Source organism: Neophocaena asiaeorientalis, unplaced genomic scaffold (genome assembly GCF_003031525.2).
Source record: "Neophocaena asiaeorientalis asiaeorientalis breed wild unplaced genomic scaffold, Neophocaena_asiaeorientalis_V1.1 scaffold544, whole genome shotgun sequence".
NCBI lineage: Eukaryota > Metazoa > Chordata > Mammalia > Artiodactyla > Phocoenidae > Neophocaena > Neophocaena asiaeorientalis.
In genome coordinates this window covers 1,048,238-1,066,185 of record NW_020173921.1, presented here as the reverse complement: position 1 = coordinate 1,066,185, position 17,948 = coordinate 1,048,238, and the positions used below count along the sequence as shown (strand labels likewise).

General features: G+C 41.0%; 1 protein-coding gene across 1 annotated transcript in view; it reads left to right on the top strand.

Annotated features, from left to right (window-relative positions):
- Positions 1-17,948, top strand: part of ADGRB3 (adhesion G protein-coupled receptor B3) — a 778,422-nt gene that overhangs the window by 332,413 nt on the left and 428,061 nt on the right. Inside the window, exons 7-8 of the mRNA XM_024752147.1 lie at positions 13,978-14,079; positions 14,435-14,541. Of these exons, the coding sequence (XP_024607915.1) occupies positions 13,978-14,079; positions 14,435-14,541 (209 nt within the window). The remainder of the gene's footprint in view (positions 1-13,977; positions 14,080-14,434; positions 14,542-17,948) is intronic.

Genomic DNA, 17,948 nt, shown 5'->3' with positions numbered 1-17,948 from the left:
GGAGGTTTTTTACTTTTAATATTTATTCTTTAACTTTTCAATTCACAGCCATGTCATCCCCAGAATATTTTATCAAGAAAGCGGGATTTATAAATAACTCGGTTTTCCACAGTGGACTTGATTTATATATTGGCTTTTCAACTCCGCACAATTGTTTCTCTGTAGTTAATATATATTCCTTTATGGTTAGAGCATAGGTTTCCTAATTTCTGTCATTAGATTGCTCCAAACTTACACATTGACAATATAAATTGAGAAAACTTTCGAATTATCTTAACAGTTGCTAAGGCATTTTCTCTCGTTTTGTCAGTGATAAAGCCAGAACAAAGGTCTCTTTGGAAACAATGTTTTTTTCTAGTATTGTTTTTAGTACAGGTCTCTCTTAATTTTTCTTCCTCTTGCTGGAAGCAAACAAACTAGTATTTATTTGTATGCTTCACTTAATTTGAATACAAAACAAATTAATCAAGTTTTCCAAAAGACCCTCAGTTGTCAGGAAGGAGAAATGTAATATATGCACATCTTTGTCTGGATAATTAATAAAAATAATGATTAGTCATCTGGGTTTAATCAAAAGCTGTTATGGCGTCTACTAAAAATGGAAAATAAAAAATGTTTTCCCATCAAGATTAGGATATTTCATTCCTGATAAATAGATAAAATGAAAGTATTAACAAGGGCATCAATGATGCCCTTGTCTTCATCAGAAAAGATAATTAGAGGGGTTAAAAAATTATATTATTACTTTTTTAAAATACTGCTAGTTAAAGAATAAAGTAGCTACAAGGGAGATAATTAAGTTGCCCAATTTTTAAATTGGTCAACCTCACCAAATAATGATTTCATTGATCTCAATCTTATTGTACACCAAGGCTTTGAGGGTTAAAATAGTAGAAAATTAATAGCTTCCCTAATTACGTTATGTTGCTACAATGTGAAAAAATACTATTTTTAATCTTTCGTTTGGTTGGTTTTTTCCCCCAATATTCCCCTGGTTAATATCATTCAGAAAGCCGAGTTACTGGTGTTTGGCCTACATTAGCCCAGGCTTCCCAGGGCCTCCCTGCTCTGCTCCCAGGGAAGGGCTTGCTCTTTCCAGAGCCCAATTATAGGATGTATGACTCTTTAGTCATTAGTTGCTAAATTGGAACCTGCCATTCACAGGGAGACGTTACACTTAATTTATACATAAAATGTCCTTTTTAGAGTCACCATTGCTTTGTCTGCAAGTGGTAAGTGAAGCCTGCAGGTTAAATTTTCTGAGAAAAACTTTGAAGTAAGGGTTCCATACCATAAATGTGCATGGTAACAGCAACTTAGACCAGAGATGGAGCAATTATTGGGATACTGAACTGTAGATATTCATCCCAAGGGAAGTCAGCAGTGATGTTGTGGGCTCAGACTTATCTTGCACATTGCGATGCATTTGTGTTGGAATTTGGCCCCCTGTAACGTGCCGACTATAAGCTCTCAACAGCCCCCCCACCCCTCTGGAGTGACTGTCTCTGCAAGATTGCTCCCCAACAGAATTATGTCTTCTTTGAAGACCAAGAGAGCCGTTCATTTCGTTTCTGAGTAATTTTCCTTCAGTAGGAAGAAAACATCACCATGCTTGCTTCCTTTGGGCTCCTGCCTTCTCTGAGTGCCTCTCGACATTGCCCAAGCTGTGCTTCTCAGACTTTAGTGGACGAATCCCTTTTAAAATCGCATCAAAAAAAAAATACTTAGGAATAAAACTGACCAAGGAGGTGACTTATATGCTGAAAACCATAAAACATTAATAAAGGAAATTGAAGATGATTCAAAGAAATGGAAAGATATCCCATGCTCCTGGATTGGAAGAATTAATATTGGTAAAATGGCCATACTACCCAAAGCAATCTACAGATTTAATGCAATCCCTGTCAAATTACCCATGACATTTTTCACAGAACTAGAACAAATAATCCTAAAATTCATATGGGACCATAAAAGACCCACACTTGCCAAAGCAATCCTGAGGAAAAAGAACAAAGCAGGAGGCATAACCCTTCCAGATGTCAGACAATACTACAAAGCTACTATAATCAAAATAGTATGGTATTGGCACAAAAACAGACATATGGATCAATGGAACAGAATAGAGAGTCCAGAAATAAACCTGCACACATACAGTCAATTAATCTACAACGAAGGAGGCAAGAATACACAATGGAGAAAAGACAATCGCTTCAGCAAGTGGTCTTAGGAAAGCTGGACAGCTGAATGTAAATCAGTGAAGTTAGAACACACCCTCACACCATACACAAAAATAAATGCAAAATGGCTTAAAGGCTTAAATATAAGACGTGACACCATAAAACTCCTAGAAGACAACATAGGCAAAACATTCTCTGATATAAGTCATACCAGTGTATTCTTAGGTCTGTCTCCCAAGGCAATAGAAATAAAAGCAAAAATAAACAAATGGGACCTAATCAAACTTACAAGCTTTTTCACAGCAAACCATAAACAAAACAAAAAGACACCCTGCAGACTGGGAGAAAATATTTGTAAACGATGAGACCAACAAGGGCTTAATTTCCAAAATATTCAAACAGCTCATACAACTCAATAACAACAACAAAAAAATACAACCCAATTGAAAAATGGGCAGAAGACCTAAATAAACATTTCTCCAAAGAAGACATACAGATGGCCAATAGGCACATGAAAATATGCTCAACATCGCTAATTATTAGAGAAATGCAAACCCAAACTACCATGAGGTATCACCTCACACTGGTCAGAATGGCCATCATTAAAAAGTCTACAAACAACAAATGCTGGAGAGGGTGTAGAGAAAAGGGAACCCTCTTACACTGTTGGTGGGAATGTAAGTTGATGCAGCCACTATGGAGAACACTATGGAGGTTCCTCAAAAAACTAAAAATAGAACTACCATATGATTCAGCAACCGCACTCCTGGGCATATTTCCAGACAAATCTATAATTAAAAAAGATACATGCACCTCAAACTTTAGAGTATAAAAGAATTACCCAGAGTGCTTGTTTCATTTTTTATTATTTTTTAATATTTATTTTATTTATTTATTTGGCTGCACTGGCTCTTAGTTGCAGCATGCGGGATCTAGTTCCCCGACTAGGGATCAAACCCAGGACCCCTGCATTGGGAGCATGGAGCCTTAACCACTGAACCACCAGGGATGCCCCCAAAGGGCTTGTTAAGACAGAGATTCAGGATCCAATGTCCTCTGCCACAAGGTTCTGATTCAGTAGGTCTGGTCCAGGCCTGGGAATCTGCATTTCTAACAAGCACCCAGATGATGGTGATGATGCTGCAGATTACCTCCTGGGTTGCACCAGCCTCGAGTATAAGTAAGTAAGTAAGTAAGTAACTAAATAAATAAATATTAGTGATAAAAGTCACAAAGAGTGGAAAACAGTTCTCCACCTCAGCTCCACTGTTGAAAGTTGAGGTATCTGAATAAGGCTGCAGAATTTTGTCTTATTCACACATCTTCCCACATAAATAAGGAGGTATTGTTTCTGGAATCAGTTCATAATGAAAATACAGACAATGCATTTCAAGTCTCCCTACCCAACTCTTGTTTCAACCAAAATAAAACAGAAAAATAGGGCAATTAACTAGCCACTGTAGACAAAGTAGGATGGTTTAGGCAGAGCTGCTCAGTTGTACAGCACTAATATTCCTGTTTTGTGGGGAGCTGGAAGGGTGTCACTGGGACCTGTCTGATGTGAGGCTCTGCCCCACCAGGACACAGATCTTCTGTAGCAGGAGTGTGCTTTCACTGCTCCGTCTCCCAAGGCTCTGAGCTACTATACACACACACAGGTGGATAATATCCAGGCTGGGTGTCAGGGCGGAGGATGGGGTCTGAGCTCACATCGACTTAAAGTTCTCAGCTCCCAGTTGGAGGAGTGGGGAATTAATTAATCAATATCAATATAAATATTTTGTCTCTGTTAGAGACAAGTTAAAAAGTTAGACTTCTGGCTTCCCTGGTGGCGCAGTGGTTGAGAGTCCGCCTGCCGATGCAGGGGACGCGGGTTCGTGCCCGGGTCTGGGAAGATCCCACGTGCCGCGGAGCGGCTGGGCCCGTGAGCCATGGCCGCTGAGCCTGCGCGTCCGGAGCCTGTGCTCCGCAACGGGAGAGGCCACAACAGTGAGAAGCCCGCATACCGCAAAAAAAAAAAAAAAGTTAGACTTCTAAATTGTGTGGACCACCGTATTTTAGGGTTAAATGTAATCATTCTTGGAAACCCAAAGGTGTAAGTGTAAAATTTACATATTTTAAAGAGAAAAAAAAGCATACTGGGCATCCCTGGTGGCGCAGTGGTTAAGAATCCGCCTGCCAATGCAGGGGACATGGGTTCGAGCCCTGGTCCGGGAAGATCCCACATGCTGTGGAGCGACTAAGCCCGTGAGCCATGGCTGCTGAGCCTGCGCTCTAGAGTCCGTGAGCCACAACTGCTGAGCCTGCGTGCCACAACTACTGAAGCCTGAGCTCCTAGAGCCCATGGTCTGCAACAAAGAGAAGCCACTGCAATGAGATGCCCGTGTACCACCACAAAGAGTAGCCCCCGCTCAACACAACTAGAGAAAGCCCGCGTGCAGCAACAAAGACGCAGCGCAGCCATAAATAAATAAATAAATTTATTTTTCAAAAAACCCAGCATACTAGTCTCTATTGAAATAGTCACATACAAGTTGGCACCTGCTTTACCTCTTTGATTCCAGACCACAAGACTAATCACTACTATTACTTTAAAGAAGATCCTATTTCATTAGAATTGCTATTATTTTTGCTGTCGGATGTTATGTGTATAGCCCGTAAGGAGCTATATCATTACCTGTTCAGTTTCAAAAGGTTAAGTTTCACTGCACATTTTTGGACATGGCAAGTAATGTCACACACACACAGTTCATACCAGCCGTTCACCTGAAACCAGCCACTGAGTCCAGTGGTGGCAGTACTGGACTGGCACTAGGGACTGACTTTTCTCCTCTGCAATGCCCTATTTTTTTCTTGCTAAGTCACCTCAGCTACATTCTAAAAAGTAGGGAAATAAAGTAGAACTTGAAGGTACCCCATAGGGAGAGAGGCCACCTGGTGTTTAACCAATCTCCAGGAAAGCTTCCCATCCTCCCGAAAAGTTGGGGTTTCCTGACCTGTGCCTGTCCGAGATTCTACAGCAAATCAATTCAGTGTTAGAGGCAGAATTAAGGGAGAACCGCTGGGCTCTGACATAATCAGTATATATGCCAGAGAGTACTCTAGGCCTGCTATTCAAACCTGTTGCTATGGAAATAATTATTATCATAATTTGCCTTAGCAGATTGCTCATCAGATGAAGCTGGGAGAAAACTGTCACAGCTCCTGCACAGCAAAAACTTAGCAAGCGGTTTGTTGTAATCCTCTATTACTCTACCTTGACCCGTTTAGAAATATTTGGCAATATGCTGATCATTCGCAAATGGAAACAAAATTTAATCAGCACGTTTTACCTTTTTTATTTCTTCCTTTCAGTCCACATTGTTTTGACAGTAAAAACGAGCATATTTTAAGAACCACTTAATGATTTTTAATGAATAAAATGAACATTAATGCAATTAGTAAACTCCTTTTTGGGTTGAAGGTCTCCCAAGACACTAAACCTGAACGTTAGCCCTTGACACTTCTCATCCCCACTTATTTTCCTCCCCTCACACATCCTGACACGTGAATGGCCCTGAGATCCTGCCCCTGGCGCTTTGGTTGCTTTCTCTCTCTCTCCAACTGTCACCTGTGTGAGAACTGTCACCTAACAGACCTTTCCAACTGGGGTATCAAATGAGACCCTTATGCCCCCAGGGGAGCTCTTCTGTCTGAAGTTCTCCCTCCTTCTTTCCAACCTCTTTCCTAGTGGGGGAGTTCACCTGGGTCAAGTCTTTCCTCCTGGGGCCCTGCTTTCTCCTCCCCTGGACACTGCCTTCCAGCGGAAAGAATCTGGGGAGTGTGGTCAAACCGAGGTTGGCTTGGGCCTCTGTCCTCATACGTTAAATGGGATAATGATACATGCCCAGGGGATTGTTTCAAGGATGCAGTCATAGAATACTTTAGAGTGAGTAAAGTGCAGCGCAGGTCTCCTATGTCCATTACCCATATTATGACATCAACCCCATTACCTAACCTCTTCCACATAGGTTCTTATCTGATGATTCTCCCCTATCCATGGCCTTAGTCATGTGACTCGCTCATGAAAAAACTTGCGTGGCTTCTGGTTCCCTGCCCGATTCCGTGCATACTGAGATCCTGGGTACAGGAGTGTCCTCATCAGTGGCTCATTTGTACATACGGCAAATCTTTGTATGTAAAGCAACCAAGCAGACACAGTCTCTGGTTCCTGGATCGAGAGGCATGTAGTCTGTCCTTTCTCTGCTGCTTGCCCTCCTGTTCACCTGGACTCCCCTATGGTTCCTGGATCGAGAGGCACGTAGTCTGTCCTTTCTCTGTTGCTTGCCATCCTGTTCACCTGGACTCCCCTAGTGTCCTGGGCCCTCGTCTTCACCTCCTGAAATAGGGGCATCTTGCTCCAGTGTAAAACTTTGTCTCATGCAAGGATAGTTACTTAAGAGTTATCCCCCACAGTTAAAGTTAGCTCTCTTTTAAATTATTATTTAACTTTGCTAACAAGTTGGAAGTAGGGCGACCTTGTCTAAGTTGAAATATAGAATTTAAAAAATACTAATTCAGAATTTTGGGGGGTGTGTTATGTATAACACATTGTCAGACCAGGTGCTCGAACAGGCAACCTGAAATGCACACTGTTCGCTGGGGAATTCAAAGTTCATGGTTTGCTGACTTCCAGACTTAGAAACACATTTTTGCAAAATACTTATGTACTTATTTTAGTGCAACAGATGCTTAGAGATGGTGTAACATTCTCTGAAAATGGGCTGAGAGAACTCTTTGATGGACTGAGGTCCACCACCTCCTCACTGAGGGATCTCTCTCTGCTTTGTTTTGCCCATGTTTACAGGGATGACAATAACTGCATCCACTTTAAAGGTTATGACAATTATTTGAATGAAAATATTTAATGCGCTTAGGAGATTGCCTAATTCATAATATGTGTAAATATTGCTGTTGTAACGGTGTAGCAGCTTGATACTGATAACGATCCTTCTCTATAGAAGGAAGGCTATTATGAAACACATCTGATGAACACCCCTCTTTTTCCCTTCAGCCTTATTAGTAGCTGTATGAAGTCTTCACATGTGTAAGCTCCACTGCTGAATTAGAGCTGTACACTGTGTGAGCACAGAGGCTGAATCTGTCTTATTTACCTCTGTACCCCCCAGCACAGGGGGTTCCCAAAACATAAGAATTAATGAATTGGCAGCAAGTGAAATTTGAAATACGGGGTCAGGCATCGTGCATATTTTTTTTCTTTTCTTTTTCTGCCTGCACCTCTACAGTTTGGAATCAATTTCTCTTTAATGCTGAAATTCTAGCATAAGTGGTGAAAACTAATTTTCCACATCAAATTAATTTAAGCCCTGTATGATTTTTGCTATTTTTAAGAGACAGAAAATCAGTTTGAATAGACAGATTAACAGCTAATCACTAGGTAATTGCCACCTTGTTTTAAGGGTGCATGCTAACTGCATACTTGTGCCTTCAACTACAGTTGTATCTTACAGACGGGTTTTTATATCTTTGCACTAGTGAGAGCAAACAGTGGGATCTTTCAGCTGATGAACAGAGTCGTGGTTCCATTTTGCTGAGGCATAAAAAAACAAGTGCTTCATATTGCTACACAATAATACGTTTTTATTTTGAGCACAGCAGCATGGCCTGAGCTAACTGTACATTTTCTAATTTACAAAGTGCACGCAGGTAGCATTAAACAGAAAAAAAACCAAAAACAACATTAACACAAATCTCTATCTCTAGCTTTTGCTTCTCTCCTGCACTTTCGTGCCATGCACCAGCCAGCGTTTTGATACCAGGATGTGCTCAGATAGCTCACGCTCAGAACTGTTTTCAGCATCTTCTCTCCCAAGCCATATCCTCCCCGTGTGCTGTCACTCAGGGTAGAGCACACCAGACTCTCTCCCTGGATACCTGAGTTTCATCTTTACTCCCTCTCTCTCGTCCTCACCTCCTACACCTGCCCTGGAGCTGAGCCCATCCCTCCTCCTAAACACATTTGGAATCCACCCACTTCCTGCAGCCACTTCCTGTGACTCCACAGCCCTTCTTCCCCAGTTACACCCTTTTGATCATCACAGACCTCCTTGACGTCCATCTCACTCACCTGCAACCCACTCTCCAAACTGCCGGGACAGCATTCAAAACATGGCATCTATTTCCCTCACCCTTAAGTTCACACCCCTAGTTTACATCGTCACCCTCACCCCTTCCTCCTCCTGCAGTGACCCACCTCTGTCTAGCCTCAGCTCTCCCAGGGGAGATGTTCCCAATGCCTTGGATGAACCAGGCTCTCCTTGCCCCGGGTCTTGCCACGGGTGGCACAGTTGCCCATCCTTGTTGGTTGACTCCCCCCTTGTCCTTCATATCTCAACTTTGACATCCTTCTGGAAATCCTCTGCTGGCCTGCTCGCCCCTAAAGTACCCCTAGAGCAACTGGGACTCGTCTGATCATAGTGGAAGGCTGACGGCACTGTAATGTCTCTACTTCCGTGGCCCTCAACATCTTGGAGTTGAGAGGCTCTGTCTAGTCCTTTTTTGTGCACTACTTCCCAAGGAGACTGGCACATGACAGGAGCCCAAGTATTTGTAGAATGAATGAGTTCCATTCCTGCCACTGAGAAGACCCCAGGAAGTTTCTCACCCCTGGGGACTTCATAAACCTGAGATGGAAGAAAATAAATTGTCATTTTAATATCTAGGCTCTTTTGCTTTGGATATGAGCAGAAATAGACCTATTTTCTGAACTAATTTTTTTTTTTAAGATTTAATCTTCCAAGATGCCAAATCACCTTTGATGAAATATTTAAAGCAGCTGCAGGATTTGACATTCCTTCTAAAAAGCTGAAAATCCTGAACCGATTTGCAACTTTGAACCTCTGATTCCTCTGTCATCTTCCCTTCCTATCATTTGTGTACTGAGTTTCTATCTACAAGAAGCATGACGAATCCAAAGTTTCGTGCATTTAGAGGAGAACACAAAGTTTGCTGACTTCTCTAGGTTTCAAACAATTACTGTGATTTTTTTTTTTTTTTTTTTGGTCTGGTTAAAGTACCTCACATTGATTGTCACCAGGTAAATGGGAACTAATACTTACTTGAGTGGTGTGGTTAGAAAAGTAACTGTTGAATCAGCTTCTTCCTTGACCAGTTAGGGTGTACACAGTTCATATCAGGGGCTTCTGAACAGGGTCTCCTGGACCCTTACCAAGTCAGGCACAGCCCTACAAGGTCAACTTTTGTAAATATCCAGTACCATGGAAACCCATTTTGGCTAATTTTTAGGAAACCTATTGTAGCTAACTTCTCTGTCTTACTGTTCTTAAATGAAAATGACTACCTACTGCTGGCCTATTTCACACACACACACACACACACACACACACACACACACACGAGTCCTCAGTACTTTGCAAACTCATCCTCATTCTCTGACATCTTAAGCACTGGCATACTGGAAAAACAGATCTTCTGAACGTATGTGGTAGTTTTTGGTTAAAAGTACATGTGTGTCGATAGTTCCCACTATCGTTTACCAGGACCTATAAGTGCTATGTGCCGTTAAGAACGAAACAAAACAGAAAAAGCCCCGTCTTCATGGCGCTCACATTCTAGCACGAGGCTAATAATACTATTAATAATAAATAAGGGAGGACACCGTGTAGCAGTGGACGGTGAGGGGTGTCTTGGAGAACAGCCGGGCAGAGGAAGGGATGGGGTGAGAAGGCGGGATTCCGGAAGGGCTTGAGGGCAGCAGACAGGAGCCACGAGGAGGTTTAGGGAGGGAAGGGGGAGGCGTGTCCTGGGCAGAAAGAACAGGTGCACAGGCTGTGGGGTGAGGGTCCTCCTGGAGTTGGAGAAGCCCCCGGGAGGCAGTGAGAGTGGACGGGGGGAGCTGAGGAAGGGGCCAGACTGAGGCGCCTTGTAGCTGACGTTCCTTTCATGGCTCAGCGTTGTACTTACACGGAAAGAAGAACCCTCCCCCACGTGGTATACCTTTAAATAACAGTGGAGCGGTCACCCATATCCTGCCGTGATTTTGAAGCTCATCAGTTCCAGGTGTGGGCCCGGTAAACAGCTCACCCTGTTGGCTCACCCGTGCCATCTAGTGGTGAATGCTTGCAATTACCAGGTTTTCTGGCCCTAAGGTCGGCGGGGGCAGGGTGCTCTTGTGGGAATAATAATACGTGTCCAAGGTCGCCGGGGGGGGGGATGAATTTGGAGACTGGGATCGCCATGTATACACTAATATGTATAAAATGGATAACTAATAAGAACCTGCTGTATAAAAAAATAAATAAAATAAAATTCAAAACAAAAGAGTTCCAAAACCCACCACAAAAACAGATGAATGGATAACGAAAAAACCCCAAAACAATACGTGTGGAAAGCTTTCTGAAAACATACATGAAAATGAAGACCTCCGGGTGCAAATTGCTCCTTCATTGGCTTATGTCAAGCCTGAATCAGAAAAAAAAAAAAAAACCTGATCGCTATAGCAACAAGTTTTACAAAATGTACTTCAACATCAATGGAACTGAAGAAATTGTTTGAAAACAGAAAAAAAAGTACAAGTGAAGTGAAAGATTACAAAGGAAGAGTTAATGAGGGAAACCATGAGCAGAAGTTGGATATAGATAAACAAAAAGAATACTCAAGTGTCATAGTAACATCAGGTTAATTAATTAATTAATTCTATAGAATTATATCGGATTAATTAATTTTATAGAATTCAACTATGGAATAAACTATGCATGATGCATTTTGTGAGTTTTAACATGTATTATAAGTTTCCTTTTCATATTCTGTGATAGTTTTGGTTGACATTTACAGAAACACAATTATCATCTGTTCTATTGTTGTCCAGTGGGGTAGCTTTTAAAATTTCAACTTACATTAATTCAAACAGATATCTTTAAAACTCAGTTCTCAGTCTTGCTTGCCACATTTCAAGTGCTCGATTGCCACATTGACTAGACGCCACCGTATTGGACAGTGAAATTCCCACTTCCGTCACGGCAGAAAGTTCTACTGGATGGGCTAGTCTATTATATTGTTTCCTCAGTAGAACTGATGTACTCGACAAACATGTTCTGAACACCTACTATGTGCTAGACAGCTTAGCAGTTCCTTACAGCAGATTAAAGAGAAATAAAGTAACACATAATTAGTCTCCTAAAGGGCAAAATTTAGGAATTGAGGAGGTTCACACTGTAACCAGATGTTTTCCATCCATTGTGAGAAGAGATATAATACTTGTGTATTCAATGACTGAGATACTGAGGGAGGCCCCCCAGAGAATACACCATTTAAGATGTGTTTTAATGATATACAGGAATATTACTAACAACAAGCAAACAAACAGAAAAACAAGGAGGGGAGAGAGTATTTTAAGTAGAGGATATAGCTTTTGCAAAGTTAGGGAAGTGTAAATTGGTATGAGGTATCTGGAGGATGACAGTTCTGTGTGGCTGGTCCATGGGACAATAAATGTGAATCATAATTGGAGAGCGAGGTTAGGGCTTGCTGGAAGGACCCTTTCATCACAGCGAGCACAGTCCTCTTTATCCTGTCAGATAACTGGAGAACCATGGAAAATTTTATGCTGCAAGTTATGGGATTACTCTTCATTTTGGAGATTACTTTTTTGATGTGGCATAAAAGAAGGAAGTTGCTGGAGAATTGTAGCACTTTATACCCTGCCTTTTAATATAAATTAAAAATATATATATTTGGAATCCAAAAAAATATATCAATTCACCTCTCTGTGCCTGCCTGTTTTCCCTTTTGATAAATGGGGCTAATAGTGTCTGACTTATAAAGTTGTTGGGGAAAATTAAATGAGCCCATTCATGTAAGACTGTTAATAAGGGCTCAATGCTATTACTGTTATTAAAGGTTTGAAATTATCTAAGGAAAGCATTTAACATAAGGAAAATGTAAGGGGTGGATGATTCTGCAAAGGATGCAGGGTATGAGATAGGGAGAAAGAATGGTCCAAGTGCTTGGTGGAGGCCTGAGAGAGAAGAGCTTTCTAAGACCCTAAAGAAAGGATTTCCAAGGAGGAGGGGGAAGTCAATATAAAAAGTACTGCAGGGGGCTCCGCAAAAAAAAAAAAAAAAAAAGTACTGCAGGGAAGGTTTAGTGAGTGATGACCGAGGTGAGCGTGTTGGGTTTGGCCAGTAGGAGATCACTGGTGGGTGAGGAGGGGATATTTATGAAGACGGGCCTGGTGAACGTAGCGAAGAGGGTGTGCAGGAGTCAGGGTTCTAGAATCCAGTTCTGCTGATACCTCCACCAGCTCCATTGCCTTAGACAAGCCTCTTCTTTGGGGGCCCTGGTGCCCCCATCGATAAAGAAGAAGGAAGTGGATTAGGTGATCTTCAGTGCCACTCTCCGTTCTGAATGCCCATGAGTTTCAACCACTCATCTTATTTCAGGTAATCATAACGTGAATATTATTTCAAGATGGCAATGTCTCAAGCTGCATTCTTCACCTACTAACAACTGTAATGGGTCCTAATGAGGTCATACATTCTGAAGTAGAATTAGTTTCAGTAGAATTAGACTAGCATGGGTTAAATAGTATGTTGTCCTCAAAGGAAGAAATTGCTCCCTGGACATCACACTCCTGTATATATTAGATACTTGTTATTTTGTAGGTCCTTGTTTACTTACTAAAGGTATTTCTATAGCCATATAGTCATTCATGTATTCACTCAACTTTGAACAACTTCTGTGTGCCAGACACACCTTTAAGTGCAAGATACAGAGATGAGAGGACCCAACTTATCCCGGGCAAGTTGTGAGGACAAATATCAGAACATATAAATGGCAGTTCTGTGTGAAAGCACAACAGGAGTTCTGTCTGGAGAAAGGACTAATGTGTTCCTTCAGGTTTGATGCAACATAGACAGACCTTTTCTTTCTTTCTTTTTTTTTTTTTTTTGCGGTACGCGGGCCTCTCACTGCTGTGGCCTCTCCCGTTGCGGAGCACAGGCTCCGGACGCGCAGGCTCAGCGGCCATGGCTCACGGGCCCAGCCGCTCCGTAGCATGTGGGATCTTCCCGGATCGGGGCATGAACCCGTGTCCCCTGCATCATCAGGTGGACTCTCCACCACTGCGACACCAGGGAAGCCCAGACAGACCTTCTTCTTTCATGAATTCTTTGGCTTTCCATGAACATATTTCTGGCGTGCATCTGTCATTCTTGCAATTCCCTTTAACTTTCTCACCTCAGTAATCAAATGGAGCTTTTGAAAAGCATAAGGCTAAAAGGTAAAATCTGTTAATTTTTATATAATGTAGTATGATTGGCATCATACTTATATGAAGAAATGAAAAGTTAACGTATTTTTGCCCTTTATTGACTCGTATCACCTACAGTTAATAATTCTGATATGGCTTTCAGTTTATTAGAAATCACTTTATTGTATGACATCCCCAAACTTTATGAATATAGGTGAATACTGGAAAGATTTGTATGTATATGCTTGAATATAATGTTCAGTTTCTAGGCAAATCCAAATGACCTTTTTAAAAAGCCTGCACGGTAAGCACTTTCCAAAGAAAGTACATTTCTGTGAGGATTTTGTAGATAATGAAATGAATGCTAGTGGTGTTTTGTTTCTGAAGACATCTCTGACATTTCAGTAAACAGTATACTTTTATGAAATGAAAACTCTTTGCAGCCACAGAGGTGCGTTTCAGGATTGCTTATTGCCAACATTTAAAAAATAAACACCACCGGCATTCAAGTCTCTCTGTTCTGAATTGCAGCACCTTATGAAATATGCCCAGAGGATTACCTGATGTCGACGGTGTGGAAAAGGACTCCAGCAGGAGACTTGGCCTTCAATCAGTGCCCACTGAATGCCACAGGTAATGTAGGATGACCCTCCAAAGTTGACCACCCACCAAGAGCAGCATGCTGTGTTCCTCACCATGCTTTGTGCTATATCCAAAAATCAATCTGTCCAATAAGCAGTTAATAAAACAATTTTAGTAAAGGGCTTCCTAAGTGGAGACAATGAAGAGACCTGGAAAATCTTGATGATGCAGTGGTTTCTCAGTGTGACTAATATGCATTGTAAAAAATGATCAAAGTAACAATTGCACACATGTATGTGTGTTAAAAGCGAGAAAATGTACAAACCCAGGTTTTCAGCCCGCCCCCCAGTTCTGTGTCTCCTCCCAGCCTCCCTGTCGTAAAGCTCTCTGTTTTTGTGACTTGCAGGCACCGCTAGCAGACGCTGCTCGCTCAGTCTTCACGGAGTGGCCTTCTGGGAACAGCCGAGCTTTGCAAGATGCATATCAAATGAGTACAGACACTTGCAGCATTCAGTAGGTGCAAAAGCCAGCTTTAGTACTTGCTCTGTTTATTTTTTGCTAATGATCGCTGTGTGAGAATTTAATCTTCTGCTATACAGTCAAATCAGTAAAATCTCTGAAAAAAAATGCCTGGAGGAAAACAGGCTGTGCTAGAAAGCTAATTTTTATAAGTCGGTGCTAAAGAGTTTTGTTCCTAGGGTTTGGGGTTTATGGATCCTGCTTGGATCCTGCTATTTAAATGAACGGATTCCTTGTCCAATGAGGGAAAGGCATGAATAAAATCTGCTACTCAGGCTTATCTATAAGAGTTAAACTATGTATTATGATTGGCACAAATCTGTGTTACATAGTACATAAGACAATTCAAAATACCGTACATTTTAAAATTAAATTCTTTAGAACTTTGGTAGGTGGGAAATGATAAAGCTGTGTCATGTAGGTATCAAATTTCTCACTGCATTTTGACATTAAGACACCAAAAAAAAAAAAAAAAAAGACAGGGGTTATTTTATCAGAGAAAATTAGCTGCTTGCAAAACATTATATGGGACAAATTTCCCAAAATAGTCCCTCTTCTCCCACATATCATTGAATTATTCACAGAGTATGCTGTATAAATATTTCGAGCACAGTTAAGTGTCACTTGGTGTTTTACGAGTGCAAGTCATTGTCATTTTCGGAGACTGTTGTCATTCATGCTGGCAGTCGAGAGAGCTTCCTGCGTGAACAAACATCGCGGGGCTCAGAACAAAATACAAGCCGGAGCCGCTGGAGAGCCCGACGTTGGCAGGGATGCTGCTCAGTTAAGAGCCTTGAAGTTTTGTTGTGCTTATGTTTTCTTTCCATCTTCTTACAGTTGCTCACAAATAAGCCTGATTCTTAAAAAAAATCCTAAAGAACATCTTTGCTTGTGGATGGAGAAGTAGCTTGTACAATAAGAACGCTTTAGTGAAGTAAATGTATTTGATTATCAGAAAAACAAAAAGCACGTTTTAAAAACATCTGAAAACCAAATGCTGTCTAATATGCTTACTTACCAAATCAGTAATTAAACTGATGATTATTTGGCTACACAGACCCTTATTTCTATTATTGTGTGTATGTACATTCATATATATACATACATGTTATTCTATATATATACATAAATACTGATTACACACAAATACATATGTTTCATAATATATATTTATGTGCATATCAGTATTTGGTGATATTTGGCTTCACTGAGCCTTATTTCTTTCAAAACTGAAATATTTCAGAATTAAGTAAAAAAAAAAAAATATATATATATATATATATAAAACCAAGACTTTCTTATGAGTTTAATTTTTAATGAATTTTATTTTCCTCTAATTTTAGACATTCGACTCTGTTTACTTAATCTTAATAATATCCATATTTAGTTCTTGTTTATTCATGGTAATTTATATGAGAATAATTGCATGGATTAAGTAAACCATAGGTCAATTCTTACAAATTTGTTAAGAATGAATAATATCAGCTGTTGGCAGAAAATTTTTCCTTCCTAAATTCAGTGTTTTGCACAGTAGTATTTAAACGAGTCTGCATTCTGTGAGTGCAGGTCATCTGATAATGGAGAGAAACAGAAACACTCAGTGAAACAGGAGAGATGGTCTCGGACTGTGAGTCGCATAGAAATCACGCAGTCAGTGATTGGACAGCCGATGTGTCCGTGCCCGTGCTGACTTGCAGACAGAAATCAAGTGCGTGATTTTGTAGAATAAGGAGCAGCCTCAGGGCATTCAGCTTCCACAGAGGACCAAGCACTCAGCTGGGCACTTTCACAAATTAACTTCAGTCCCCACCACAACCTGCAAGTGGGCATCCCTGCCCCAGGTTGAAGCTCTGCTGGGGAGCAGTCCAGTTACCTGAGGCGAGGGTGAAATTTGCATCCCAGGTACAACTGTTCAAAAACTTAACCTCCTTTCTGGAGGCCTTACTCCCTCCTGAGCCTTTGATTTGAAATCCTCTGCCCTAGATTCTGGTGCTGGGGGCACCTTCTTCTGGTTGTGTGTCCTTCGGAAAAGTCATGTGATCTCACTCAAGTCTTGGCTTGCTATTTGCAACTGAAATCGGTAGCCTCACCTTAACACCTCTGGAGGTTTTGAGAAAATGTAGATGAGATACTGTATGTGGGATGTTTGCAAAGCGAAGTGCTTTGTAACTCTGAGGTATTAATATCTACAGGTAAAGAAAATGGGTTGTATTAAAAATTATCTCCATAAGAGTAAAATTTTAGAACTCAACAATTTATTAACTTGAACGCTTCATGTGGAAAAATACAGATAGATATAGATGAATGGATAGATAGGCAGGTAGGCAGGTGGATAATTGAGTGGATGGATGGATGGATGGATGGATGGATAGGATTGATGTCACATGTATTTTTTTTTTAATCACGTGAGGTTTTTAAAAATAACTTTATTTATTTATTTATTTTGGCTGTGTTGGGTCTTCGTTGTTGAGTCTTCATTGCTGCACGCGAGCTTTTCTCTAGTGGCGGTGAGTGGGGGCTACTCTTCATTGAGGTGTGTGGGCTTCTCCTTGCGGTGGCTTCTCTTGTTGTGGAGCACAGGCTTTAGGGCCTGCGGGCTTCAATAGTTGTGACACGTGGGCTCAGCAGTTGTGGCTCATGGGCTTTAGAACACAGGCGCAGTAGTTGTGGAGCACGGGCTTAGTTGCTCTGTGGCATGTGGGATCTTCCCGACCAGGGCTCCAACCCATGTCCCCTGCATTGGCAGGAGATTCTTAACCACTGCGCCACCAGGGAAGTCCCAGATGTCACATGTATTTTTGCTGATGAATTCTGTTTATATACACATATAGAAATACATACATACTTATACATCCATACATACATGCCTCTAATACTTGCCTAGGGACCATGGTCTTCTCTTTTACAAGTTCAGGGAAGTATAGGACCAATGTATGCCTTAAAGAATGGTCACCTAGTATATTGAGTTCATCGTGTGTACTCTGAAAAGTCACTTGGAGGTGGAAATAAAATCCCCTTCCTTGCGTGCTTTTAGTCTTGTGGCTTCACATACTTGTCTGAGTAGCAAAACTAGGTAGTGCTTACGATGTAGAATAGTTCTGTCTCCCACAAATTCTTGAATTACCTTGGAGACTCTGCCTCTTCTCTAGTAGAGTTTGTCATTTCACAATTTAATATTCTATTTTCCTTGGGGGATTCCATTTCTTGCCACTCTATATTCATAAAACTCATTAAATGTTAATTGTCACCTACTGCAGATAATTATTTAAAATAAGTAGATCTGTGTTTTCCACATAGATTACAATATATGTACATACCCACATAGATTACAATATTTATATGCTCATTTTATCAAATATATGAAGACTAAGTTTGAAATGACATTTTATCATCAACACACA